Source organism: Aulonocara sp. 'chitande type north' Nkhata Bay, linkage group LG5 (assembly GCF_057382095.1).
Source record: "Aulonocara sp. 'chitande type north' Nkhata Bay isolate Kocher_YH1m ecotype deep benthic linkage group LG5, A_spYH_male_GT1.1, whole genome shotgun sequence".
In the NCBI taxonomy this organism is placed as follows: domain Eukaryota; kingdom Metazoa; phylum Chordata; class Actinopteri; order Cichliformes; family Cichlidae; genus Aulonocara; species Aulonocara sp. 'chitande type north' Nkhata Bay.
This window is the reverse complement of record NC_141348.1, coordinates 18,581,970-18,609,257: the sequence shown is the minus strand read 5'-3', so window position 1 is coordinate 18,609,257 and position 27,288 is coordinate 18,581,970. Positions and strand designations below refer to the sequence as shown.

The 27,288-nt window shown below is 41.8% G+C and overlaps 2 protein-coding genes across 9 annotated transcripts in view; one reads left to right on the top strand and one right to left on the bottom strand.

Moving 5' to 3' along the window:
* The first annotated feature begins 3,831 nt into the window (after nucleotides 1-3,831).
* The window catches only part of tacc1 (transforming, acidic coiled-coil containing protein 1), a 30,986-nt gene continuing 7,529 nt past the window's right edge, over nucleotides 3,832-27,288 (top strand). For 2 of the 7 annotated variants that reach the window (XM_086291825.1, XM_086291823.1), the window contains exons 1-4: nucleotides 20,754-21,495; nucleotides 23,290-23,399; nucleotides 25,473-26,793; nucleotides 27,195-27,230. In XM_086291825.1, the coding sequence (XP_086147951.1) occupies nucleotides 21,335-21,495; nucleotides 23,290-23,399; nucleotides 25,473-26,793; nucleotides 27,195-27,230 (1,628 nt within the window). In that variant the 5' untranslated portion in view covers nucleotides 20,754-21,334. Of the gene's footprint in view, nucleotides 4,006-7,790; nucleotides 8,058-20,747; nucleotides 21,496-23,289; nucleotides 23,400-23,876; nucleotides 23,985-25,472; nucleotides 26,794-27,194; nucleotides 27,231-27,288 lie in introns of those variants that run through there. The other 5 variants (XM_086291829.1, XM_086291828.1, XM_086291827.1 and 2 more) reach the window with 5 other exon arrangements.
* Nucleotides 8,847-14,771, bottom strand: aggf1 (angiogenic factor with G patch and FHA domains 1). 2 transcript variants are annotated; one of them, XM_086291831.1, is made up of 16 exons: nucleotides 14,657-14,771; nucleotides 14,507-14,571; nucleotides 14,149-14,348; nucleotides 13,070-13,169; nucleotides 12,799-12,977; nucleotides 12,565-12,696; nucleotides 12,268-12,465; nucleotides 12,009-12,078; nucleotides 10,847-10,955; nucleotides 10,559-10,610; nucleotides 10,341-10,442; nucleotides 10,083-10,248; nucleotides 9,840-9,919; nucleotides 9,608-9,735; nucleotides 9,421-9,520; nucleotides 8,847-9,318 (listed from the first exon to the last, which is right to left on the bottom strand). In XM_086291831.1, the coding sequence occupies exons 3-16, from the start codon at nucleotides 14,338-14,340 to the stop codon at nucleotides 9,070-9,072; spliced, it is 1,857 nt and encodes a 618-aa protein (XP_086147957.1). In that variant the 5' UTR covers nucleotides 14,341-14,348; nucleotides 14,507-14,571; nucleotides 14,657-14,771; the 3' UTR covers nucleotides 8,847-9,069. The 2 variants fall into 2 exon arrangements, with proteins under 2 accessions (XP_086147957.1, XP_086147956.1); XM_086291830.1 differs by lacking the exon at nucleotides 12,009-12,078 and adding an exon at nucleotides 11,127-11,568.

Below are 27,288 nucleotides of genomic sequence, written 5' to 3'. Positions count from 1 at the left end.
TCTGTCACCTGTTACTAAGCAAACTCAAATGCAACAAGAAGCTGAATACATTCAGGCCTTCACTCAAGCCTGTTTCTAGATTATATGTATTATATGTGTTTTGTAGGCATGTATGCAGTTTTAACCTTCTATAGCTTCAAGTCACTTGCACAATAGATCGTCCGGATATCGCGCCGAACGAGGCTTACAACCTCCAATTAACTGACTGAGCTCCAACTCTTTAATAAGCACAAAATGCAATGTGTATAAAATGGTCATAGCTGCACTTGTAATAAAAATGTTAATGTAATGCCAACAGTTTCACTAAATGTTTTAATGAAATGATGATTAATTTGATTAATGCAATGGTAATGACTTAATGCAAAGTTAATTAATGCAATGGTAATATGATGAGTATGAGTAGCAGTAAAATATTTTCCTTATTCCACACCCCCCTGCATAACAGTTGTGAGGACTGAAATATACAAAGGTCTGTGTGACTCTCCATGGATATGACTCTCTGAAGCATCCATGACCCACTGTCAAATTACATGTGCTTTTTGTGAACATGCTCTCATTTGTAAAGAGGATTCTGGTGAATCCCACTCAAGCTGCATATTGCTGGTCTGTGAGCAGAGATCCACGTCAGGCCCTCATGGAAACCTTATGGACTCTGACAGTTTGGTATGGCAGGATAGTATGTCCTATCCTGGAGAAGCTGGACTTCCGGTGCAACCTGAATGGGCTGCAGGTGCCATCTGATGCTACCATTAGTGACAAGAATACTAACAAAAAGCGATACTAGAGAAAATTCAGTCAGGAGGGATAAACAGAAAACAGTGGTCTGTGGTCACCACCTGCAACACTTTTAATTTTTGGAGGTTGTCTTGTTGCCCCTCCAGTGCTCCTGCTGGCACTTTCATTTGCACAGTGTGAATACATGTCGGCTGCCGACATGTATTCACACTGGTTTCTGCTCCCTTACTGGACAGACTGTGAAAACACAAAACCACAGCTCGCTTTAAACAACATTTTTTTCTGGTCTGGCAAAGATGACCAGAGCTGCCCTCAGTGCCAAATGATATCCTTCGAAGTTCCTTCCAAAGCTCCACTCTCACCACTGCTCATTATTGGCATCCCATTTGAGTGCCTTGGAATGGACATTATTGGATCTGTGGAGAAGAGTAAGACAGGGAATCGCTGTATGCTTGTAATTACTGATTATGCAACCAAATATCCTGAGGTTTTCCCACTGAAATCCATCAAGGCAAAATCAATGGCCTGTACAGCTCTTCTCAAGAGTAGGGTTTCCATGGGAAACACTGACCAACCAGAGAACTAACTTTATGTCAGGCGTACAAGCTGCTGGGTATTATAAGCCTGAGGACCACTTCATAAAACCCTCTGACTGATGGACTAATGGAGCAGTTTAATCAGACTCTAAAGCAGATGCTTCGAAAGGTGGTAGATGAGAATGGAAGGGCTTCCTTATCTTCTCTTTGCCTACAGGAAGTACCACAAGCCTCCACTGGTTTCTCTCTGTTTGAACTCTTGTATGGTTATGAGTTTCAGGACCTCTAACCTTCTTAAGAAACATTTGGGAGGAAGACGAGGCAAAGTTGGAATCTGTTAACATTGTTTACTATGTTGTGCAGATGAGGGAGTGACTTCAGAAAATGAGTGTCCAGTCGAACACGACCAAAATCCTGCAGAAGCATAAGTTCTGGTATGACTGATCAGCCCGGCAGAGGTCCCTTAGTCCTGGACAAAAAGTGTTGGTGCGCCTCCTTACTAACAACAATAAGCTACTGGCTAAGTGGCAAGGACCCTTTAAGGTTCAGAAGAAACTGGGTTCCACTACTTACTGGATGTCTACACTCCAGCTCCAGCAGGGTTCTGCATATAAACCTTTTGAAGGAAGGGGTGCAGAGGAAGGGGAGCAATACTTACATTCTGCTGCTGTGGCAAACTGTGACCTTAGCCATCTGCCAGAGGATAAACAGCTTCAGGTGAAGGGTGAGTGGAACTCTGAAGTATATCAAGTGAATCCGGGTAGAACAGGTATTGCTGAATGACAACTCTGTCATTAAAGAGGGAGCCATGGGAAGGCGTCTGAGTTACAGGATTCCTGAATGTCTTTTGGCATCTCTAAAGAAGTAAGTTGACTTAATGTTGTCCTTGGGGATCATCGAGCCTTCAAGGAGCGTTTCACTGCATGTTTCACTGCTCAGTGACAAAAATACTTGTGAGCCCCTGAAACAAGATCAAAGACAATGCATTTACCAGACCTCATACCACAGGATATACCCAGGGGAAGCTACACTAAGTGTGTATGGTTCACCGCAGATATATAAACAGGGTGTATCTTTAAGACCAATTGTCTGTATGATCAATTCAGTCACCTATAACATCTAAAAGTTCTGTCTTCAACCTCAACACGCTGGTAGGCAGCTCTAAACACCACATCCAGAACACCTTGGATTTTGTTGAGAAGGTGAAAGATGTCATTATGGAGGCTGATGAAATAATGGTCTCGTACGATGTTACATCTCTCTTCACTTGTGTTTCAGTCACTGAAGCAGTGGAGGTAGTTCATAAGAGATTACAGGATGACCCCAACCTCAGCAACAGGACAACTCTCAGCACCAACCAAGTGTGTTTGATGTTGGAACTGTGTCTTCATTTCATATAATTCACATACAAGGGTCAGTACTACAGGCAGTAACATGGGTTTGCTATGGGTTGTATGCTATACATTCAAATAATTCACCTATTATTGGTCATTGATCAATAGTCACTGATCAATGTTCATCACAATTTGCATATTAATGATCCTGAAACTGACCTTACAGGCCATTGTTCAACAGTGGTGCTAGTTTCAGTCAAATGTACTTTTTATAAAGTTGGGAAAACCCGCAGTCAGCTGAGACTGAAGAAATCAATTTTGAAAACATCAAAACATTTCATATTTTTTAAGATGTTGTTTTTTGTTTATTAAGCCCTAGGCCTGCAAGTGCACAGTGCAGTGCAGCTGTGTTGTTCAAGTTTTTAATGCCTCAGCAGAGAAGTCGTTTTTGCCTTTCCAGGAAGGTTCTCCGCAGAGATTACCAGCACAGTTGAAAACTCAGCAGGCTTGTATGGATGCTGATTTCCTTTAAAAGCTCTGACTGGCAGAAACGCAAAGTAGCACATAATGAAATGACATAATAAACTCCATCATATATGAATGAGGCAAGCGTTTATTTACTGATTTCCAACTGTAAAGGGTCTGCTGTAGTTTTTGCTGAACACGCCACTTTGTTGCAGATGCCTTCTCGCGAATGAACACTAGAGGGAGACACCAGCTCACTGATTTCTTAAGCAATCACTGCGCTAAAGAAATCAATGAAATTAGGTCAATAAATAAACAAGTTTTCTTTTTTTATTCACACTTTTTTATCTTCATGTGATTTTCTGAGTGAGATAAAAACAATAACGGACTAGCAAACGAGTTTCTACTTTTTCCAAAAATAACAAAAACTTAGTTCTAAGCACCAGATTATATAAGAAACTACTTATTGTAGTCTAAATTTACAAGAAATAAGAAGCAACTGTGTTATATATTTTGGGTCTGTACTTTAATCATAAAGAGATCAGTTAAGTGTTATCATAATCTAGCTAAGAATATGAACTTTTAAAATGATCTAAAGTTATCACAGAGTGGTTTAAAAGCAGTGTTTCCGCTCGGCTGTAGTGTACTGTAAAGTGTGACTCAGCCTCATATAGCACTGCTACGGCTGTGTCTTTAAAACCCTGCTCTTGGCTCCTTGCCCAGAAAGTTTATTTCCCATTTCCCATCCAGCCACATGGACTGATCACCACCACGCAGAGCGAACAAGAATTTCCACTCTGAGAGCGGCAACTCCAGCAGCTGTTCTGAACACAGGACTTTAATCTTTGACCAGGGATTTCTACATCCACGGCTCGGTGAAGGACTTAAACCTCGCAGCAGATCTGCCACAGCTTGTCAGTCAACAGAGATTTGAGGTATTATTTAAAAACTGAGAGCTTTTGAACAGTTCTTTTTCTCCTGCCAGTCAGGTGCACCGTTATTCATGTAAGTAAGTGGTCTGTGTAGTTTACATGCTTGCTTTTGTTAACAGTGTGTTTTCTGGTACTGATCAGCTACTTTTTGGACAGTGTGTCAGATGACTCTTTGAATGTGTCGTGTCTGTTTCGTTCTGCTGCCATGTGAGCACTATTGTCTTTTTCTTTTCTTTTTTTTGCATGAATACAAAGCCTCTTTTCACAAATCTATAATTCCCCTCTCCTGTTGACCCGGCGGTTTTGTAGTTTGTGGGGCTGTAAAGTAGCTCTGCTCATTAGTGCTTCTCCTGTGAAGGCTGTAACTGGCAGGTTGGTGAAAGCTTGCACACATGACATTTAGTCGCCTTAGAGGAGGAATTAGGCACAAAGATTTAAAGGCAAACAATGTTGGCAAGGACAATTAGGTTAAGATTGACTGTTTTGTTTGTTCAAACTGTCACAGCCAGCAGTAAACAGGACGCTTGCCTTCACACACTCACACATTTACGCACAGACAGTGATGCTCTGATTGACTGAGCAGACTAAGGCACAGACACACCACCGTAAGAGATGACGTGATAAGCCAAGTGAGACTCTTTTAGAGACAGACTGGTTTGTTATTGCCGGTGTCTTGCACAGGGGCTACATCATGTGCTGCTGAAGTTTCTGGAGAATTTTCTGGGAAGATGAGGTCACAGGGAGACACACCCAGAGGGGCCTTTTCCAAGCAGGAAAGGCCACGGGTGGAAGACATTCATCAGTGGCTTTGAGTGAGTCACTTGCCATGAGAAAGTTGCAGTGCTGTTGGAATTTCCTTTCAGCGTGGAGCACAGAGGTTTTAACCTGGATATTTAAACTGAGCTGGATGGCGTCACATACACAGACAGTTCTTATTCAAATACACAGTTAGAGGCTGTATGCTTTAGTTCTACACAAGTTCCTGCTCTGTTAAGATGTTTGAGTATCAAAGAGTGCAGATATAAAAAGGAGTATAACAATAAGAGCTGGCTCCAGCTGCTGGAATGTGGCTGGAATGAGGTTTATTTCCTCTTGGCTGAAAAGATCAAGATGGATGACCTGTGGATATTTAACCCCCCACATCCCCACCTCTGCTCTCTTCATGTGATTTTTTTATGTTTACATATACCAAGTGGAATTTCTTTTTGAGTCACAGTCAGGTTTAAAAATAGTAATATATTGCGTCTTCAGCTTTGCTCTGATGTTGAGAGGCCCAGAGGCTGAGATTTTATGTAAACGGATATGGCCGAGAGGGCCCACAGAGGCGGAAGCAGAAGTGGGGGTTGTTGAGTCACTGCAGTACTGTTCCTCCGACGTGTCACTTCTGGTCTCATGCCTCTCAATAGGCTCACATACACAGACAGAGACTGAGATAACACAGTGTTAGATTGGGGCAGACGGTCATGGTGTGGCCAAAGGGAAAAAGAAAGTAAGCTGTTGCAATAAAATAGCAAATAATCATAAATTTTCATCATTGTAGAAACACACACAGACATACTATAATGACAAGAGGACTCCCTGCTGTATGTAAAGGCTTCATTTTGTGGCTGTGACCCTGCTCCCTCTGCTCACTGCTGCTTCTGTTGCATATTACATACAGTACAGTGGCTTTACTTTGGCACACAGCCGCTAGAATTACTCAGAATCCAATTTTAACTGTGTTTTCTTACTGCTCCCTGCTATGTAATACACCACACAGACTTCAACTTATTTTCTAAATAATGAAACCCTGGTGTCACGTTACTCACTGAACTGTATTTCTGACATATATTTACCATAATTCATGTTGCTGTCACCCGTGCTTGCATTACGGTCCTTAACTATTATGGAAACCCACAGAAAGGATTTACGTCCTGTGACTGATGATGGAGGGAGGAGTTTTTCTCTGATTAAACCCTGTGGTCATTCCAACAAACACTAAACTACACAGATTCTGGTTTCATACCAGTCTGTCACATGAGGTCACTCAAAGACAAATGATTATAATTTTATGTCTGCGGCATTTTTTTTCACTTGGGTGTGAGAGATTATAATTCTGCAGATTTTCTCCCTCTCTCTTTTTTGTTAACCCTGAACAGTCCACCGAGTTTTCTCAACAACTTAGAGATATCAGGCCACATGTTCATCTTAATTTTGCTAATCTATGAAAATTAAATGTTATTGAGGCATTATTGAGTAAATTTCACAGCTGAGTTTATTCAGTGATTGGATTTATAGTTTAATAATTACCTTCCATTAAAATAACTGTTTCATGTACTAAATGTAATTTGTACCATTTCATTTCATCCAATTTTGTTAATCCTAGTTAAATAGCATAGATAGTTTCCTATAATTAGAAACTTACTGGGTTATTTCAAACCCAGCTTTTATAGTCTTTTATTCTTGTTTACACTTAAAAATTATTTAACAAAATATATTTTGCTTTCTTCATTTTAAATATCCATATAGTACATCAAATAGAAAATTACTGCAGGAAATACTCATCTAAACGATCAAGATTGGAGGTACGACACACCCTTCATAGTGCCCTCTGTCAGGCATATGGGAGTCCTTTTGTTTTTTATCAGATACTAGTTGAATGAATGTCTGTTTTTTGCAAGTCTGTGTCGCCCAGTATATTCCATGTGATGCAATGTGTGGTATGAAAACTGGCTGACCTTTTCATGCTCCTTGTCTCTTGACAGAATTTACAGCTCAAAGCATGATCGGGCGCAAAACAAGGCATCTTTGTGCAAGGCAGATATCAGTTTAATAATGTTCCAGTTGTTTCAAAACTACGGCTGTGGTTCCCTCATTTATGGCTTGTTTAACCAGCTAGCTAGGATCACAATATTTAAGGTATCTTCCTTGGGCCACACCACATTTTCCTTGATGAGACTTTCCACCCTCTAAATACTAACTCCATGTTTGCAGATTACTGTCGCATAACTAAGATACTTTTCCAGCTCCAGGGACTTGAGGAGACTTGTTTCCACTTGCTTGTGATGGTGCAGTCCAATAAAGAGCTATTGCGTCAGGACTAATCGTAAATCAGCCACAACTAATATACGACAGACAGTTGAGGTAAATTTAAAAATTGATCATTTCCTCGCAATGCAATCCCCAGATAAGTAACCTTGGGTGCTGGTGTTCATATTGACATATATCATTATTTATTAACACATCCAGTCAAGTAAAATATGCCTCACACAGTAACCTGCAGCACTCAAAAGGATCCACGCTGAATGTTTTGATGCCAGACTACATTACGGGTCAGTGCCATTTTAGCAGCATTAACTCACACAGTGCATAGTTTCTGATAGTCATTTGACATTGAGCATTATGGATTTTTTACTCTTCCAAATGATTTTCACTGGCACTGATTGTGTTGTAGAGATGGGAAAATGCACTTCATCAAAACACCCAAGACATTTTCACAGCACCAAAGCAGCTGTTTGTTTCCGATTGTACTAAGAGTCGTTTCACACAAACTGCATAAAAACTTGCAAAAAGAAAATAGAAATAGAAAAGCCTGCACTTCAAAGAACAGTGGCTCTGTGTTCTTCTGAATACTCTTTCAGCATCGGGAACTGGTCAAGCCAGATCTCTCAAAAGCCCTGAGCCACATCCCACTTTATCTCATGACTAACAATATCTTTTTATGCCTTAGACTTTATACACAAAACAACTGAGCAACACAAGACACAAGCAGATCCCTCCCAATTTTATTACAGTAGTTTTACAAATTGAACGTTTACTCTCGGTGAGCGCAGTTAAATTGAGGGAGGAGACTTGCGAAAGTAGCTGAGCAGAGGAGGGAGGACCTACCTGTCAAGAAAGAAATCTGACAGCAGTGCACCGATGAGGACGATGACTGCTAGCTGAGGGAAATAAATACAGTAGTGGAATGTGTCTGTTCATCTGCTGAAGAGTGGAAAGCTCAAAATGGGTGGCACTCAAAGTCAGAGGAAGAACAGCAGGAGATCCAGCTCAAGGAGTTACACCAACACCGTCACGTGAGTCCAGCCTCTCAGCTGTTTGATAATTTTACGGCACTTTGAGCTGATGCAGAATGAGGATTTCCACCTCCCCTACATGACTAACTCATGCAGTTATAACAGCATCAGCAAAGACACTTTAAACGTGCTAATGGATTTTCATGGGCTGTACTATACAAACTAAAATACAGACCTTGTGCTAGATTTCCCTTCTCTTTGCGCTCGGTGTGAGACAGACTTGCGCACACATGCAAATATTCACACACCCTAAAATGAACCCGTAGATAAGGTTGCATAGAGATGGGACTGTTAAATGTTTGCTCACTGTAGTTCCAAGTATGTGGATGTGGTTGTCCCTCTGCTTTTAGCAAACATAGAAGTGACAATAAAAGACGCAACACCACAATATGTCAAAGTAAATCAAACAGCACAGATAAGTTTAGCTTGTTCAGAATATTGTTTTTCTTTTTTAAAGGCTTGGGGGGGGTTGGGGACAGTAACACAGAGAAGTTGTGACTTGACATGGTGAGCTTTGATTTGTCTGAACAGATCCTCAGTCGTCATCATAAAAAAGGAAAGAAAAAAAGATCTCAATGCGAGAAATATTGCTTCACTGTGTCAATGTTTGCTTGAGGTTATTCGCATCCTTGTTTGTACTAGCAGGAACAGTGGCACCTCTGCCCTCTGTGTGTGTGTGTGTGTGTGTGTAGGCGACACTCCAGTTCAATCCTTCAGCAACTCTTATTGTGGTCTACATTAAATAAGAGTTACCTAACCACTGTAAGTGAGGATATAACTGCACAGCACTGAAAGACACGTCAATAATGTTTATTTGTTTGTTTTTACGGTGGCAGTAAAATAATGAGGGCATATCCTGTACTCTTAAGAATAGAGGTAAAACTCAATTTAGTCTCAACTGGTTGCATGACTCTTCACAGCTGAGGAAATAAATGAAAACGACACATTTCCTCTTGGTGTCAATATGCGTAAGTGCCCAGTTTTTAAATCTGTGGAAATTCTCTTCTGACTCCTAACTTTGGCCTTCTGTTTCAAAGCTGTTCGGTGTGGTCTCCGTCTCTTCCGATCTGACCCAGGCTTTGGGTGAAGTGTTCTTCTGGGTTTTGGGCACGAGCGAGTCAGGCTGGCAGGTATCAGCGAACCTCTCTCGCGCCTTCTCCCAGTTCTTTTGGGACTTTGATTTAGTCAAAGACGCGTCGTCCAGAGACATGGCGGCAGCTGCTCCCAAACCCGACTGGGACTTTCGGATTTTCAGTTGAATCTGTGAAGACGGGAACGGAAAAGGAAGACAATTGAATCACATTGCTGTTTTGCACTGAAACAAAGGAGAACTTCCACCAGCAGAATCAGCGGATCGTCTTACCGGGTCTTTCATTCCGGTTCCCATTTTACCCAGTCCCTCTCCTTTCTTCCAGCCCATCTTTTCCAGCATCTTCCGTCCTTTATTCACTTCACTGATCTCCCTTTTGGAAAACAGACACAGTGAATGATCAACACTTGAATCTAGCATTTCCCATCAGGTGGAACTACAGCCATTTGCTAACACTTACTCATGAACAGAAGCCGGTGCATCATCGCGTTGGAAAGCACCCTCACTGCCCACTGTTTGCCTTCGAGATTCTGCTCGATCCTTATATTTGGGGTTCTTCAAGGCTTTCGTCTCCTCAAAGTCACCGCTCTGTTTGCAGAAAAGCAGAGAAATGAGTGCCTCCATTATTATAAAAAAGGAAAAGAAAAGACTAGAGGGTTAAAACTTATGACTGCACCAAGGTTTGCACTCACTTGCAGGCCATATTTGGCCTTCATCTGCTTCAGCTCTTTCTGTCGCAGTGATTCTTTATCCTCTTTGGTGAGAGCAGGACCTTTAGAAAACAACAGCGGCAAACTCAGGAGTGTAATCTCACACTGGGTAAGAGCACAGCTTTTACAACAAGAGCAGGCTCACTGTTGTTTCATGAATCTATGCAAAAAAAAAAAAAAAGATATTCCCCTCTCTGTGGACGTGTTTCACTTTAAGTAGCTCACCAGTGTTGTCTTCTCTCTTGTGCTTGCTGAGGTGAGCCATCACCTGACCGGGCTCACAGCCATCACAGGTATCGTTCCCTGAATGGATATGGAAGGACAACACAGTCTCTCCCATCTTCACTTCATCGCCGTGCATCAGTGCATGTGGCTCAGACTTGGTTTTGGGCTGCAGATGAAAGTATCATTGACGTGGTATCGGCTAAGTTCAGGTTTTGTTTGCTTTTTTCTTTTCAACTCAAACGTAAACAAAATACTCACCTGTAAGATGCGGTTGCCATTGATCACCGTTCCATTCTGGCTTCCCTGGTCCACCAGCATGTAGCTCTGCTGCTCCTGGTCAAAATACACCTCTGCATGGAACTAGAACCACAAACATACTGGCATTTAGAAAGATCACATAAGCCTGTGTTAACAAAAAACAATCATTCATAACAGAGTAACTTCCATCCCTGCAGGAAAGCGGAAAGGAGAGGTACCTTGCTGACTCCCATTTCTGGTATTCGGATTGCGTGGTTCATATCTTTCTCTCTGAAAACACAAAAGACAGCATGTTGTCTTCACTTGGCTATTATATGACAGAGAGATCAATTTAACCTCTTTTTACTGACTACTCATAGTTTTAACAACGGCTCTGAAATCTTGTGAGTGATTTAATTCAAACTGCAACTAAAGTGCTAAAATTTCCCACTGTTGCAATGTGTGAACAAAATACACTTCTGCTGCCATGCAATCACCAAACAGCAACAGAAAACAACCCCACAGACCTGCCAATGGTGGCTGGAGAGTCGGCTGTGATGATGAACAGAGTGCCCACCTGCAGCACAGGAGACCTGACCACAGTCACTCTTACACAGGGAGGCCAGATGTCTTTGACTACAAGGAAAAAAAAATAAAGCACCACATACTCATATTCACAAAAATATGACAAGTCTCAGACAGCTACAAGCATTACCAAAAAGTGACAGGTCCATCAAACAAACTTGCCCCAGATAAAACAAACTGTGCACGCCATGTGAGTTAATTCAGACTACTCTTACTTCTCACCTTCTTGACTCTGTGTGTCCATTTCTGATTCAGGACTTTCCATTGAGGCTGCGCTCGAGGGCGACGAGAACGAGGGGGTAGACTCCCATTCTTCCCTCTCTGACTCTGTGATCTCACCCTCTTCTGGTTCACTGTTCCCCTCAGATCCATCACTCCGAGTGGCCTTCTTTTTCTTTTTATGTTTTTCCGACTTAGATTTCTTCCTTTTCTTCCTTGAGTCTCCCTTATCGTCATGGTGTGAGCCGTTTTTCTGCTTTTTTCTCTTTGATGGATATTTGTCGCCGTCTTCTTTGCGTTTGGACGAGTCTTTTCTCCGTGGAGCCACATCTGGACTGCGAGACCTTCGTTTTGCTTTCCGTGATTCTGTCTTCTTCTTAGTCGTTTGCCTTTCAACACAGTCGGCCTCGTCTTCTTCCAGCTTTACATCGTCACTTTTCACTTCCTGTCATTAAGACAGTGAGCAGTGAAACTACCATCTGCTGTGAAAGCTGGACTTTGTACTGTGGATCCCCAATCTTTTGGCACAGAAAGCTTATAGACGGTCTCAGTCTTCAAAGAGAATACATTAAAGACCTTTACCAGGTTAAATCAGGCCTGACAGCAAATTCTAAGTGTTGAGCTGAGCTTCAGCAACTTATTATTTGCGTCCTTTGAGGTTCATGGGTTTACTTTTTCACTTCACTAACTCTTTATTAGCCATATCTCACAAAAGGATTGAATGCAGGCAACACAGAGACCAGGGTCAGTGTTTGACTCACTGTGTCACCTTTAAAGATTGTTAAGGTGCTGTGTACAATAAGAAGCTAATTTTCAGTTTTTTAAAGAACAAAAAGCAAACACATACTTTTAAATCTTTTGCACATTAATATTAAAAAGGTATACCTCTGTAGGAAGGAGTTTTCCAGTAAGAGGAAATCTTCATTTTAGCCAAAGAGTTAGTCACCTCTTGCACCTAGGTCAGAGGAATAGTCTTTAAGTCAACTAGCTTCATATAAAAAGAAAAAAAACATCTATTTGAAGACTGAGACCAGCAAAACAAATTGGATTTTAAAGAGGGAACTGAAAGGTCAAAGCCAGCTGTCAGCAACAAAATGTAACATTTTTAAGGAATGCATAAATAAAATCTTGCACTATTACATACCCTATCATCCTGTGATGTTTTCTTGACTCCTTTCTTGAATTTTCTGCCTTTCTTATCAGCGTCCGTTTTTTCTTGATACGGCTCTGCACTACTCTGCACAGCAGGAACCTCAATCCTGGAATGAAACTGGTATCGTCCACTCTCTGCATCGTAGTAGTAGTAAATGCCAGAGTTGGCATCGTAGTACAACTGACTGGCCTGATGGAGAGGGGTGAAAAATGTCAGAAATGTGTGCCAAACTAAACTTCCTCTAAAATAATTTCTACTATAAACTGCCAAACTTTACAGCTCACACACCGAGTCGTAGTAGAAGCCCGTGCTGTGGTCATAATACATCCCAGAAGTCTCATCAAACACAAACCCAGTCTGTGTCATAGCTTCCTCAGCAGTGGCCCTCAACATATCTGCTATAGATCCTCCATCGCTCCCCTGAAACACAAATAGTTTTATAATGGTGACTATAAATGGAATATGACTCTTTTTATAAGTATAGGAATGCTAACATAAAAATAAAAAGACACACATGGATACCTCTGTTGTGACCGCTAAACTGGTCTGGTCTGGCTGAACTGACACATCTGCAGCTGTTGCTTCATTTGTTGTTGAGCTCTCTGCTGCCTCATAATCAGCTGGCGCCGTGTTCGGGCTTTCCTGAGTGTCTGCTCCCTCCGAGTTCAGACCGTAGTCTCCATAGTAGTAATTATAATAATCTGAAAAGGAATATTAAAACAGCTTTAGGCTGTTTTTAAACTTAATGACACAATGAGTAAATTTCATTCATGCGCATGTGAAAGTAACACACCAGTTTCTGTCCATACATGTTCTTCTGTTTGAGTTTCACAGTCGACTTTGTCTTTATCTTTTTTCTTCCGTTCATGAATCTCTGCACTCAGCTGGTCGACCTGAACCAACACACATTGAGATAAAATTCAGTGCGCAAACATTCAAAAATTCAAATTGATTTCCTTTCTTGGTTTAAACCATAATGCAGAAAAATAGAGCACAACTTAGGTTAAAAAAATAAATAAACCTTGGCCCTTTTGCCACTTTAAACATTAAACTGGCTCAAAATACACCTCAGAACAAACAAAACTACTATATGACATCATTTAGATCTAGACTGTCTAGATTATCTGCATTAATGCCGGTGTAGATTTTTGCATCATATTAAAGATGTCATATCTCATTATCATTGCTACAGTAATTCAACTCGTTTACTCGGTACGCAACAATAAGACAAGCCTGGTTATATCCGAGTGCTAGCCTCCAGTTACCATTTAGTACCTCCAACAAAGCAAAGTGACAAATTTGTTTGACCACCACAAAAACACACCGCAAAGTACAATCAGGTTGAGAAAGAGGAGATACTGGCAACATGATAGTAAACATTTGACTCCATAGAGCATCATTCAGAGCACTCACTAGTTACACTCCATGTAACAGCAAGATCAAACACAAATGGAAAAAAACGATGAAGTTATTTGGTGGAAAATCAAGACTTTAAGCAGATGGTTTAAATACACAAAGCAGGTAGAGATTATTTTTCAATGTTTGTTCTGTGATAATATTGTGCAGCTCCTAAAGAGTTAGACAGTGAAGTGATTCTAATTACCTTTAAAGATTTCCAGATGAAAACACCACTTAGGCTAATGTTGTGCTGTTGTTTGATTAATGCTGTGCCACTGCTATCTCACTGTAACAGTGCTGCTGCTTTAAATTAGGAAGTCGGTAATCAATGACAGTAGCTCATTGGAAAATAAAATCGATCTCCATATTGTGAGAATTTCTTTATTGCAAAATCTTTTGTTGCATCGTGATATAATTTGGAGGATATGTCTCCCATCTCTATGATATGTTTGGCTTCTTTTCATTTGAACTGACCTGCTTCCTCAGGTCTTCGTTATAGCCCTCCGTGCTCCGCTGCAGTCTTTCGGAGTGGCTCAGCTGCTTCTGTAACTTGGCCAGCTCGGCTCGGCACTCTTTGAGCTCCTGTTTCAAAGATTCGACTTTCAGCCGGAGTTTGGCCACTTCAGGCTCCGTGTCTTTTTCTTCGTGACTGTCGTCGTTCTCCATTTGTTAACCTAAAACAAAACGATAGCGCTTAGCGGGTAGCAACGGGTATATGAAAAAACCTGTAGACCTGTCCGCATATGTAACACACGGGGTGTTTATCAAGTCATGTAACTGCACGCGTGTATAAGCTAACTGAGCACAGATATTAATACCTGTTTCTTCTTACCGTTTCTTTCGTTTTCTTGGTCCTTTTAGTTGTAAACTTCCTCTCAGCACGGAGCATGAGCCGACCTGAAAGTTGAAAATAAAGATCTTATAACTATCCTGCATGTGCGATACAGCCGAGTACATGTTTTGATGATAATTAGACAGTTACAGTTGGAACCGTGGAAATGTTTATAGTCCGGCCTGTTGGTGACCGCCATTTACTACTAACGATTGCGTCACGACGGAAGTACGTCTTCTTTAGGTGTGGCGGACTTCTTTCCCTGTTATGAGGATCTTTACCGCCACCTAACGGTGGACCGCGTTCATAGTTACACAAACCACTAAAATGAACAATTAATCTAACTGTTCGTCTTTTCTTGTCTTTCCTGTCTTTTTGTGCGTTCACATTTCATTTTTGATTTGTTTTGACTTACTTTGTAGGTGTCAGCTTCTCATTTAAATTACTGTTTTAGTTCAATTTTACATAAGAGGGAACAGAAACCCAGCAAAAGGCTGGCCCTGTTACCAGGAGGCTAAGAAAATTATTGCTAATGTTAATTTGCAAGCATTAACTATCATAAAAAGCATAGATATAGTTATTTTGTTTTGTTATGCTACGCTATCACATTTATCTGGATTTTCTTGAATGAATATACTGGCATTCAAAAGGCTTTAATAGGTTGCAATGCTGTGAAAAAGCATTGCCCCTTTTCTGATTTTCATTGTATTTTTTATTTTTGTATACTTGTCACACATGTTTCAGATCATCAGACATTATAACCTAATTACATAAAATGCAGTTTTTAATTGTTGATTTCGGCGGGGGGGGGGGGGCTCCAAATCTACTTGGCCTTGTGTGGAATAGTAATTGCCCATCTTGTTAAATCCTGAATTAACCATGATTAACTACTTTTTTTTTTAAACACTAAGTTCAGTTTCGCTAATGACACCTAAACCTAATTACTGCCAGACCTGTTGAATTAACCACAGGAAGAGCCGTTATGGACAAATGGAGAAAACAAGAAGCAATTTTCTCTATTTGTGGAACAGAAATGTTCGGCTTAACAAAATTATTCCAAGAGCACATGAACGGCTCATGCAGGAGATCACAAAAGAACCCAGAACAACATCTGAAAAACTGCAGTCCTCTTTTGCTTCAATTAAGGTCAGAGTTCAACAATATTCAACAATAAGAAAGTGTGAATATATCATCCACCGGAGAGCTCCAAGGAGAAAACCACTGCTGACCAAAACAGCGCAAAGTCTCACCTCACATTTGCCAAAAAACATCTTGATCCCCAAGACTTTGGGGAAAATATTCTGTTGACTGATGAGACAAAAGCTGAAGTTTTTCAAAGATCTAAGTCACATCTGCACTAAACTAACACAGTATTTTAGTAGTAGTGGTAGTGTGATGGTCTGGGGCTGTTTTGCTGCTTCAGGACCTGGACGACTCACCGTAATTGATGGAACCATGAATTCTGCTGTTTACTAGAAAATCCTGAAGGAGAATTTCTGAATCTCAAGCTTACTTGAGTTATGCAGCAGGGAAATGACCCAAAACACACCAGCAAATCTGCCTCTGAATGCCTCAAAAGAAGAAGAAAAAAAAGTGAATATTTTTAAGCGACCTAATCAGAGTCTGGAATAAAATCCATTTGAGATGCTTTGACCTTAAACCATTCATTATCAAACCCGTCAATGTGGCTAAATTAAAACAATTCTGTAAAGAAGACATGACCAAAATTGTGACGTCAAAGATTCATTATCAGAAATGCTTGATTGTAGTTCTTGCTCTTAAGGGTGGCAACGCCAGTTATTATGTTTAGGGGGCATTTATGTCTTTACACAGGGTGAGGTAGGCCTGAACATAACGGAAAAAACAAAACAAAAAACAAAAAAGTGTGAAATAACTCAAAACATGTTTTATATTTTAGATTCTTCAAAACAGCCACCCTTTGCTTTGATTACTGCTTTATCTCTTGGCATTATCTCGATGAGCTTTCATGTGCTCGTCACCTGTAATGGTTTTCCAACAGTCTTGATGGAGTTCCCAGAGATGCTGAGCAATGTTGGCCCTTTTGCCTTCACTCTGCGGTCCATCCCAAACCATCTCGACTGGGTTTAGGTCAGGTGACTGTGGAAGCCAGGCCATCTGGCGCAGCACTCCATCACTCTCCTTCTTGGTCAGACAGCCCTTACATGGCCTTGGGGGGGGGGGTGTTTGGGGTCATTGTCCTTTGAAAAAAATAAAATCCTGGTCCAACTAAACACAAACCAGATGGGATGGCATGTCGCTGCAGGATGCTGTGGTAGCCGTGCTGCTTCAGTGTGCCTTCAATTTTGAATAAATCTCTAACAATGCCACCAGCAAAGCACCCCCACACCATCACACCTCCTCCTCCATGCTTCACGGTGGGAACCATGCATGCATCCGTTCATCTTTTCTGCGTCACTCAAAGACAGGGCGGGTGGAACCAGAGATCTCAAATTTGGACTCATCAGACCAAAGCACATTTTCCACTAATCTGATGTCCATTCCTTGTGTTTCTTGGCCCAAATAAATTTCTTCTGCTTGTTGCTTTTTCTTAGTAGTGGCTTCTTGACCATAAAGGCCTGATTCGAGCACTCTCCTCTGAACAGCTGATATATAGGTGTGTCTGCTACTGGAACTCTGTGTGGCATTTATCTGGGCTCTAATCTGAGGTGCTGTTAACTTGCGATTTCTGAGGCTGGTGACTCGGATGAATCTATCCTCAGAAGCAGAGGTGATTCTTGGGCTTCCTTTCCTGGGGCGGGCCTCATGTGAGCCAGGTTCATCGTAGCGCTTGATGGTTTTTCCAAATATTTTTTTCAAGACAGAGAACCAGTTTAACAATCACTTCCATGAAGTTAAGCACGTCATGGAAAAAGTCACATCGAAAGGAGCCAGTTGAGGTGGCTTGGACATCTGACAAGGATGCCTCCTGGGTGAGGTGTTCTGGGTATGTCCCACTGGGAGGAGGCCCCGGGGCAGACCAAGGACACACTGCAGAGATTATATCTCTCGGCTGGCCTGGGAACGCCTTGGTGCTCCCCCAGACAAGCTGGAGAAGGTGGCTGGGGAGAGGGAGGTCTGGGCTTCTCTGCTTAGGCTGCTGCCCCCGTGAACTGGCCCCCTGGATAAGCAGAAGAAGATGGATGGATGGGAAAAGTCAGTTTTCTGAGTAATACACAAAAAAATACCTTCATAGCAATACTGAGCCTGTTGACTATGAACCGAGACTTTACTCTATGCGTGCTTGTCATATAGCAATTACGGTAAAAAAAAGATAATGCATGGTTTTTATTAAGTTTTTCACCTGATGAAATTTTGTGAAGTTTTTCTGGTTGTTATTATGCTTTTTGACCACTAGATGCCTGTGCAGTCCACTGATTCTGCAGCTTGCCAGCTCAGAGGAGCAGATTACTGAGGCGTGGTGTGACATTTGCAGTAGTTTTACTTGCACTCATCTCTGGAAGAATGTGATCACATCTTGTAGTTTTTTCTTCAGCTAGCTGTTGAAAGTGCCATGTCACATTACCGCAAGCGTGTCACTTAGAGCTTCACACATTTGCTGGCCTGACGTGTTAGTTTTCCTCACAAGGCAGAAGTAAGAAACCATTGTGCTACCATGGGTTATTTATTTGCAGGTTCTTCCTCTCCCATTTCTGTTCCTCAAACACACACACACACACATAGCTACTGCAGTCCTGTGGCAGCGTGCTCATTATTTTCCTTCCTCTTTGTTTTCCTTCTCCTCGGCTCTTCATCCTCTGCCCTTTATGTCCCATTCTTTTTACATTAATTAATTTCCGGGAACATTCAGTTAGTTTTCTGGGATTTGCTGAGACCAAGCCATCTCTTTGTGTGTCTGCACTTATTTTAGGCTCCACAGGAATGGCTGTTATATAATCACATGGTTCCTCTATTGTCTCCCACTCTATTTATGGTGATAGAACATTTAAAGTGATGACTGTTGACACAGCCTGAATACAGTTTGCACATTTGATCTCCGCATTGTTTCCAATATCAGAATTTCAGCTGATGTGTCAGCTTAGAATAAACATCACAGTAGCGGGAGAGGCCAGATTGTTATTCTGTCTGTTACTAGTGACTTTCTTTTTTCTAGAAAATGCCTGTTGGCTACCTCGTGCTGGGCTTGAAATCTGAGCTCTTTTGAGTTGTGTTTGGATTCTGGTGGTGCTTCAGACTCCTTGGCTGAAGCTTTCTGGTCTGTGGCTGTGGCAGCCGTTAAGTATGGGGTGGTCTTTTATCTGGAGACACACACACACATTCACACACACAGCTGCCTCATGCTGATGTTTATTGATGCCGTTTTTAGATAAGTAAATCACTGGTCCACAAACCTCGATGGTTTGTAAATGGCAAACAAAAGATATTAGTACTCAGTTCAATGTTATTTTCTGGCTTTTTAAAAATAAAAAAAAAAGATCTCAACGTATAGTTCTCATTTTATATGTATATTTTTTAGTAGGGGAGGTCATAGGCACCTTTACTTATATAACATGCTTATCCCTGTCTCGCATGCATCTTCAGAGACCCCTCACCACCGATAGAAGGAGCTATTTATAAGGTTTATAAGGTCTAAATATGCAGACTTCCTCTTCTGCACTGAAACACACCTTTGTTTCTATCACGCAAACGTGACGTAAATATCGATCAGTGATCAGGATTACCACTCGTGTAACTTGTGGGCAGATGCTAATCTATTCTCCTAGTAAAACCCAACCCAAGGTAGGACTTTGCTGCTACTCTGTGACTTTAAAAAAAAAAAAAGTAAAAATGTTGTCTTTCACAAACAAACATTTCACAGGCAAAAAAAAATAAAATAAACAGATACCAACTCAAAGATAAAAGCACAAGTAGTTCTTCATGCTTGTGAGATGATGTCTTTAGTATGCAGGAACAGTTTTTGTCCTCACTCCAGGCACAATCTTTACCAGAATCAGACTGTAAATAAGCGGGTAGAAAACTCCACCCTTTCTGGTCAAATGTGGAAACTTTGAGCCTGACTGAAGCACGTCTGTGTATTTGCTCCTCGATGGGAACTTGGGAGGAGTTTAGCAGCTCAGCAGACGGACCAAGCCTTGAAGTTTCTGGCACCTTAATACAACAAGACTACAGAAATAGGATGTATTATTGTGCTGTCTGTCTGGGTGAACACAAGAAGCTTTTGCTGTTGCAGCAGGTGGTTGAAGGAGTGCAGAAAATCTACAGTAAAAACTGCTGTATGGCTCTTATTAGCCAGTTATACATGGATTTGCCACTGCCCCCTGTTCTATATGTGTATTGTGAGTGTTTTTCTTCTTTACTGACATCATTTTTTTGAGATTGTCTCTTCGTGTGATATATTAATTTACAGACATTGTCAGTAGCTTCACATCTGCAAATTAAGCAACTATGGAGCTCTGTAAGCTTTGTTTTTATAAATTCACACAACTGAGGGGATATTTCTAGACTTCTCTTGTATCTAGAACCACCTAGATCAACTTAAACTATTCTCCAGATGATCTGTTGCTGTGTTTGTCTTGTGTAAAAGTAAATAAAGGACTGATATAGTTGGCAGGATGATAGATTTTCTCAACTTTTAAGAAGTTCCCCTTTTATTGCATGTAATAAAAAAAAGCACATTTGAAATCATTGTCCTAGAAGCAAGCCACTTTTGGGTTCTCTGTAACACACACACACACACACACACACACACACACACACACGTGCACACACACACACGTGTAAATATATTTCTTTTTCTGTTGGTTTTCATGGAAATGTAGTGAATGACTTTTTTGCTGTATTTAGAGGGCCATTTTATTGCTCTGTTGAGAGATTTAAGACCCAATTTTCTCCTTCTAAGTTGCTACAGTGGGGTGTTTTGTTCTTTTTACCACCCGTTCCTGACTGCGTTGAAGACTTTGGTTTCCTGCCAGTTCAGTGGTCTGAACTGCTACCTCAGACAAATTGAATCCAGCCAGGTATATCTCCTGGGGCTTTCCAACAGAAATGCAGAACTGGTTCCCCTGGTCATGCATGTCTGGCTGCCACTGGATGGGAGAAACAGTTAAGTGTTAAACAGTCTACAAAGGAGTGGGGGTGGAGGGGCTTTAAGATCCAGCCCCACATTCCTAACCTCTCTCTGGACTATAAAATGTGGAGCCCCAAACAGCTCTGCTCCTCCTCTACCTCCACTCCCTAGGCCTTCTCCTCCTCCTCCTCCTCCCTCGGTGTGTGTTTTGTGACTCCCTCCTTCTGCTTCAGAGTGGAAGAGCGGCCTGACAGGGACATACCATTCTTCAACCGTGGGGGAAGTCATGTAGAAGCCTAAAGAGAAGCTGCATTCATTCTTTGAGCTGACAGCTCACTGCCTTCCCCCACTGCATTTTCTGTCAGTGAGCTGTTCCGAGGTGGAGGGGAGAGTTTGTAGGGGGTTGAGAGGAGAAGAGAGTGAGCACAGCATTTGATAAACCAGCTGATCAGAGCTGAGGTATTCAGCCACAGAGACAGAGGGAGAGAGAGCGACAGAGACGAGAGCGTGACTGGAAATAAGAATAAGAAGGGCAGAGAACGCAGCTCAAGTCTTTGTAATTTTGAGATTAGTGATATACAAGTTGGGTAGTGTAAAAATGTGTAGTTCCCTTCATGGGAAACTGAGAAGTGTGAGAAGTGGGAACCTCTATAGAAAGATGTGAGAGCTGTTGGTTGGGTGGAAACCTGAGGAAGAATCAGAAAAGGATCAGTCAAGTGCTGGAAACCAATCCACAGCTATCGGTGAGAGAGGGTCAGAGGACCCTGCTGGAATAAAGAGTGATGTCTTGGCTCTCACCCGTGTCATGGGCTAAATGGACATGGACGGCAGTGCGCGGGGGAGAGGGAGAGGAGGATGAAGACGGGCAGGAGGCCAGCGAGGAGAGGGAGCAACGTGGAGAGAGAGTAGACGAAGACGAGGAGGAGAGATCTCAAGGCTGCAGGCAAGTGTTGCGCTGGAGCCCCCGTGACTACTGATAGGGTGGCTCACACAGTTTTATTTACCTGCTCGTCGGCCTGTCAGGTTGAAGAATCTCTGCTGTTTTAAGGGTTTGATGAAATAGGCCGAGGAAAGGGAGGAGGAGAAAAAATATTGGTGTCATTTTTTATATTTCGCGTGCTGCGTTGTCCTGCAGGGCGGACACATTTGTGGTGTGGCTGTGCTTTCGATTGTCACCACGTTTGAGTGTTTTTCTTAGACTCACTGGCACGTTGTCAGATCTGTACAAGAACGCACACACTCACACTGCACAGGGAGGTAGCTCAACGAGGTAATCATTGCTCAGATCACACAAACACGACAGGCTCCCAAGTTATCAGGTCCTCGTGTACCTGCTTTGACACTATGGATACTTACTATTGCTCCAAGTAAGCTCACAACTGTTTCCACTCTTGCACACTCAACTAGACACAATATCCTGTCATCGGGTATCAAGTAATCAAATGACAAAATCCATGTTTACTATCCTGTGAAATTAGATTCAACCAGAGCAACAGCAATTCTTACTGCTAGATCTAATCGAATGATGCAATGTTATAAAATCACACATCATTTTATTCTGTTTTAATGTTCATATTCTGATTTAATACATCATTTACAGCTTGGATGTTACAGTTTCATACTTCATACCCCATGATTCTAGCAATGTAACAGGAAATAGTGGGCTGGCTTACTTGCACTTCCTCTTCCTCTATGTATCTTTCACTTTATCTGTATTTCACTCCTTCACCAGTTCAGACAATACTGAGTCTTTCCAAGGCATAATGCAACAGCAGAGGATAATAGCTGGGACAGTGGCACATTTAAGTTGCAATAAAATGTGATTTTTATATTTGATTTTTGTTACTCAGAATCCTCTAGATGTCAAACTTAATTTACATCATGCGTCACTTGTGAAATGGCTCTTCCTTTCAGTGTAGGTTTAAATATGCATTGTCACTTGCAGATATCTTTATATAAGAAAAACATGTACATTTTCAATATTTCATCTCAGCTCATTAAGAAATGCTGCTGTAGTAAATGAAAAGACGTCTGTCAGCACAATTCTTTGACCAATGAATGCTTAAAATTTTAGAAAGAAATTCTGGTTGCTTGTTGCCCTGACTGTCCTGTAATTGTGAAAAGGAACAAAGAAAATGAAAAAAAAAAACATGAATTTTTCTCTTATTTAATTGTTTATCAATTACTTAATTACTTTGCTGTGTTATGATTTTCCATGGAGCAGTTTTTTATAAGTAAAATTAATTTTAACAATTTGTTTGCCCTCCTTTACATCTCCCAAAGACCGACAATGCGCAGTTTTTGTTGGGCCAGTTCTGGTCCCAGGCCTAATGTTTAACACCCCTGCTCTAAATCAATATAGAAATCATTTCCGGTTATTCTGTAGTACTATTAACCCCCAGGTGGTGATGCTACCACCAGGGGGTTGCAAGATGTTGTATTTTCACCTCTTCATGCTTCTAAAAAGTATTTATTTATGTAGCACAAGAGGCGAATTCCACCCTTGGTCTGACCTGGGACTATCTGTACATTATGATACCATGAATCAATATAGTGCATCTGTTTTTTTTGTTTGGTTTTCATTTTTATTTGTCTTTCATTTTTATTTTTGGCAGCAGGAGTTTTTCTGTCTTGTGCTCTCTGTTTTTGTAATATGATCACTTCTGTGCTCCTTTCTAATGTTTTGAATGTTTTAATCTTTCTCTCTCTCATATGTATCTCTCGCTGACTACCACAGCTCTGACTCAGAGGGTCATTTTGGCACTCCTGAGGCAGCGACTCCTGTCCGCGCCCCGCCGACCATCCCAGGAGAGCTGGAGAACAACAACTCTGATGCAGACAAAACAGGTGAGGCCAACAGCAGACAGACAGAAATGCGATGATGAGAAGCTGTCCACTGTAACATCTTAACAGCAGTAGCTCTACAATATTCAACATATGAGAAGAAATGCGTGTTCGAGTGCACAACACAAAGCAGTAGCTTCAAGGTTGCCATGGAAACAAGGGTAGATGCTTCACTAAATGCTCAGGTGTCACATTTGTGTTTATCTTCATAGTCAACAAGAGGGACATGTGTTTAGAGTGTGTCAACAAAATAATGTTTTTTTAATGCTAAAATGAACGTTTGTGTGATTGAGTAATGACTTACGATGTGGGGTACAGACAAGCAGTCAAATGCAGAATGCACTTCATTAAACATAATTAAGGTTAATACCTGAAGGTGGCCAAATATGCTCTGCATGCTTGGTATGTAAGTTGGTTTGCAGATGAGGAACGATTTTGGGTGTGATGAAGCCTTGACTTTGTCCTTTGAATCACCAAAAGGAGGAGCCTGTAGCAGAGTGTGGGAAAGGCCTTTGCTCTGGAATTCAACAGGTTCAACAAAAGCTTCATCTAAAGCCCCGCCCTGCTTTGTAGTAGTCACTGACAGAGGTCAGTATGAAGGGAGCACAAAGCAAGCCATGGGCCCAAAGCTATCATGCTTTGGGCCCATGTTGATTTTTAGTAGTTGATTTTTAGTAGTCCTCATATTTGTGTGGCTGTTGTGGTTTTAGTAGGATTAAGTCCATCCTGTAAAACAGCTCCAACAACATTTTATAAAAGAGTAAGTTGCAAAGGTCAGAAAGTGTGGAGAGAGGAGGGAGTTTCCATTCAAACTGCAAACATCTCTCCCTACAGCTGTTTCTAAGTTTCGGGCAGGGAGGAGCTGAAGCATCTCTGGAAACATCGTTGAAAGTAAACATGCTAATGCCAGTGTTTGCCTGTGTCCATCCAAAGTCTCCATTACTACATCAGCATCTGCGTGATGACAGTTTATAACTATTTTATGGGTGTGCAACTCACTTTAGATGACGGACCATATAAGCCCAATTTGATCTCAGCGGGGTTAAACGAATCACTACTATATTATAACCTATTAAACTGTTTTCTGTTGACAATGTAACTGAGATGCAATCTCAGGGAAATTTTCTCCACACTGACTCAGTGGGCTTTATTTACAAGTGTACAGATCACAGTCGATCTACAAGAACCGAAAACCATCACGTGTAGAGAATTTTGGATCTGCATAACAACAGTTTTTAATACTACTGTAGCTTAATATATTACTTTAATCTTTAGGATTCAAACAGCGTCTATAGATCAATAAAAGTAGGATTAATTAGGGTTATGTATTAAGTATTAATGAGGACCTTTTGGTAGTGTGGTTTTGCCCTTCTCTCTTATCTGCAGAGTTAAAGGTGTGGTCACAGTTAGAGATGTGACTGACATCTGCCTGGGGTCACTACAAGTACAGATCACTGCCTATACTATTTAAGGCACATATGACATTTTATCAGATAGATAATTTTCATGTTATTGGTGAAACAGGCAGTGCAGCTTAGTGAGATCTACCTGACATGACAAGCGCCACCAACAGAGTTTATATTTGTACTAAAGGAGTCAAAAGTGACACTTTGGCGACATCCGACTGGAACTGGGTAGAAGTATCGGCAGGCTTTGCTTGTTTCCTGGCAACATAATGTTACATGAACACGGCGAGTATGACAGGCGTGCTGAAATATGCTGTGGTCTCAAAATCTTCCCTTGAGCTAATGATTGCGCCACAGCAGCCACCATCACTACTGTCTAAAACACACACAACATGATAAACCACTCCACCTTTTTAATTTTATTTTCATATGCATGAGTTTGTACAAATGTCATGGCCCTCATAGTAACATATTACCATGGCAACAGCAGCAATTGGAACAGTTGGCTGGTGACTAACCTGCTTTCAGAGAGCCAATCAGATATCACTGACATCTGAGCTGGCGTGTTATTAAAGAGAACAGCACTGGCAGCAGGAGTGTGTATTAATTTTTAAGACTTGTTTTGGTTTTATGATTAATTCTGGTGTGTTGGGTCTCATTTCTTCCACAGAGTTGGAGCAGGAGGAGAACCTGATAGTGACTGCTCCTGTCAGGGATCAGGACACTCTGCTCAGCCACAACATGGGTCAGGATGAGCCTGCAGTCCCCATGGGTGGCCCGCTCGAAATAAACATTCAGACCCTAGAAGAAGAACAAACAGTGAAATTTCCAGCAGATTTGGGCTCTTTGCCTGCTGCTGATTTATCCACACAGAAGGAAGTGGCTCCATCCTCTGAGTCATCCCAAGTCCCAGCTACTCTTCTAGCAGCTGATCCAGTCCCAGATCTGGCTTCAGCTCTGGGTCCTGCTCTTTCCTCAGAACCAGATTCAATCCTGAGCAGTGAACCTGAAATCCTCTCAGCTCCAGAGCCCCTTGAGGAGAAACCTCCTGCTCAACCAGAGGCACAATACAATGGCCTGTCCAACGAGGCAGAGCCTACTCAAAAGAGTAAAACGAGGAAATCCAGACCTCCGTCTCTGAAAATGAAGTCCTCGCTGAATAACGCTGCTAACACAAACGAGGAAGAAGAGCTTCCTGTCCCTAAGGTCACATATAACTTTGACCTTTTGGATGAGAGCTTTAACCCATTCACCAGCGGCGGATCAAAAATCCAAAACTCTCCCCCACCGTGTGAACCGGGCTCTTTCCCCAGACTCGAGCCACTCGGAGAGGCCAGCTCAGCAGCACAAGCACACTCGGAAACAACAAATCCATCATCTGAGGTTAAGCCCATGATGATGGAGTTTGGCCTGGATGAAGGACCAGCCAGCAGACCTCCTCCAAAGAACCTAGGAGGGAAAAAGACAATCAGTAAACTTGCTACAAAGAAGCAGAAGCCCAAAGGATCCGAGGCTTCCTGCAAACCTGAACCAGAACCCACAGTGTTAGAAACACTTTCACAGCCAGCACCAGAACCAGTCCCCCAGTCTATACCAGAGCCAGTTTCAGAGCCTGATCTGGAAGTTTCTCTTCCAGTTTCAGACTCTTCTACACCTTTGAACTTGGACGATGTTCCTATTCTTAAGACAGGATCATATAACTTTGATCCCAGTCAGTCAGATGACCCAAACTTCAATCCATTTGGTAGCAATAGCAAGGTGAATAACTCTCCAGTGCTTCCTAGAAGCTCCTACAGCTTTGACCCGGACAATATTGATGTTTCTGTGGACCCTTTTAAACCTTCAAAATCTCTGAGCAACGAGGACACGTCCAGTACCTCGTCTCTGCCGGAGAAAAAAGTAAAAGAAGGAGAGAAACAAAAGGCAAGGCAACCTCAGGTGGAGAAGAAAGTGAGGCAGATTCCCAAGAAAAACAAAGAGAGAACAATCAAGTAAGTCTCAAAAACATGAAAACCTTCTTTCTTGCCCCATGAGCTCGAAGCTCTGAGGTCATAACATTATCACCGATACACTGGATATTCACACAGTTCTCAAACGTGTTATATTCAGACTCTCAAAGTGCTGTTACAGCTGTAGCCATTGGACCAGTTTCAGCTTTTCCATGTCTGTTGGCATCTTGTGTTTATTGCCAAACTTTATCTGCTGATTATTAAAAATGCTGAGCCAAGCACCTCCAGTCGCTCACTTGCTCTCCTTTGTCTCTTGTTCTTTGTTCCCTTATCAAAATCCCTCCTTCACTTGCTTAATCCCTTTCATCCTTCATCTTTCCTCCCCCTCGTCTGTCGTGCAACCCGCAAACTTTTCTGCTTTTGTCCTATTCTATTGGCCTCAGGACATCTGAACAAGTCAAGTTTCTCTGTTTTCTGTTGTAAGTACTGATGCACGTTTCTCTCACGCATGCTTGCTTCGCATTTTACTCTCATCGT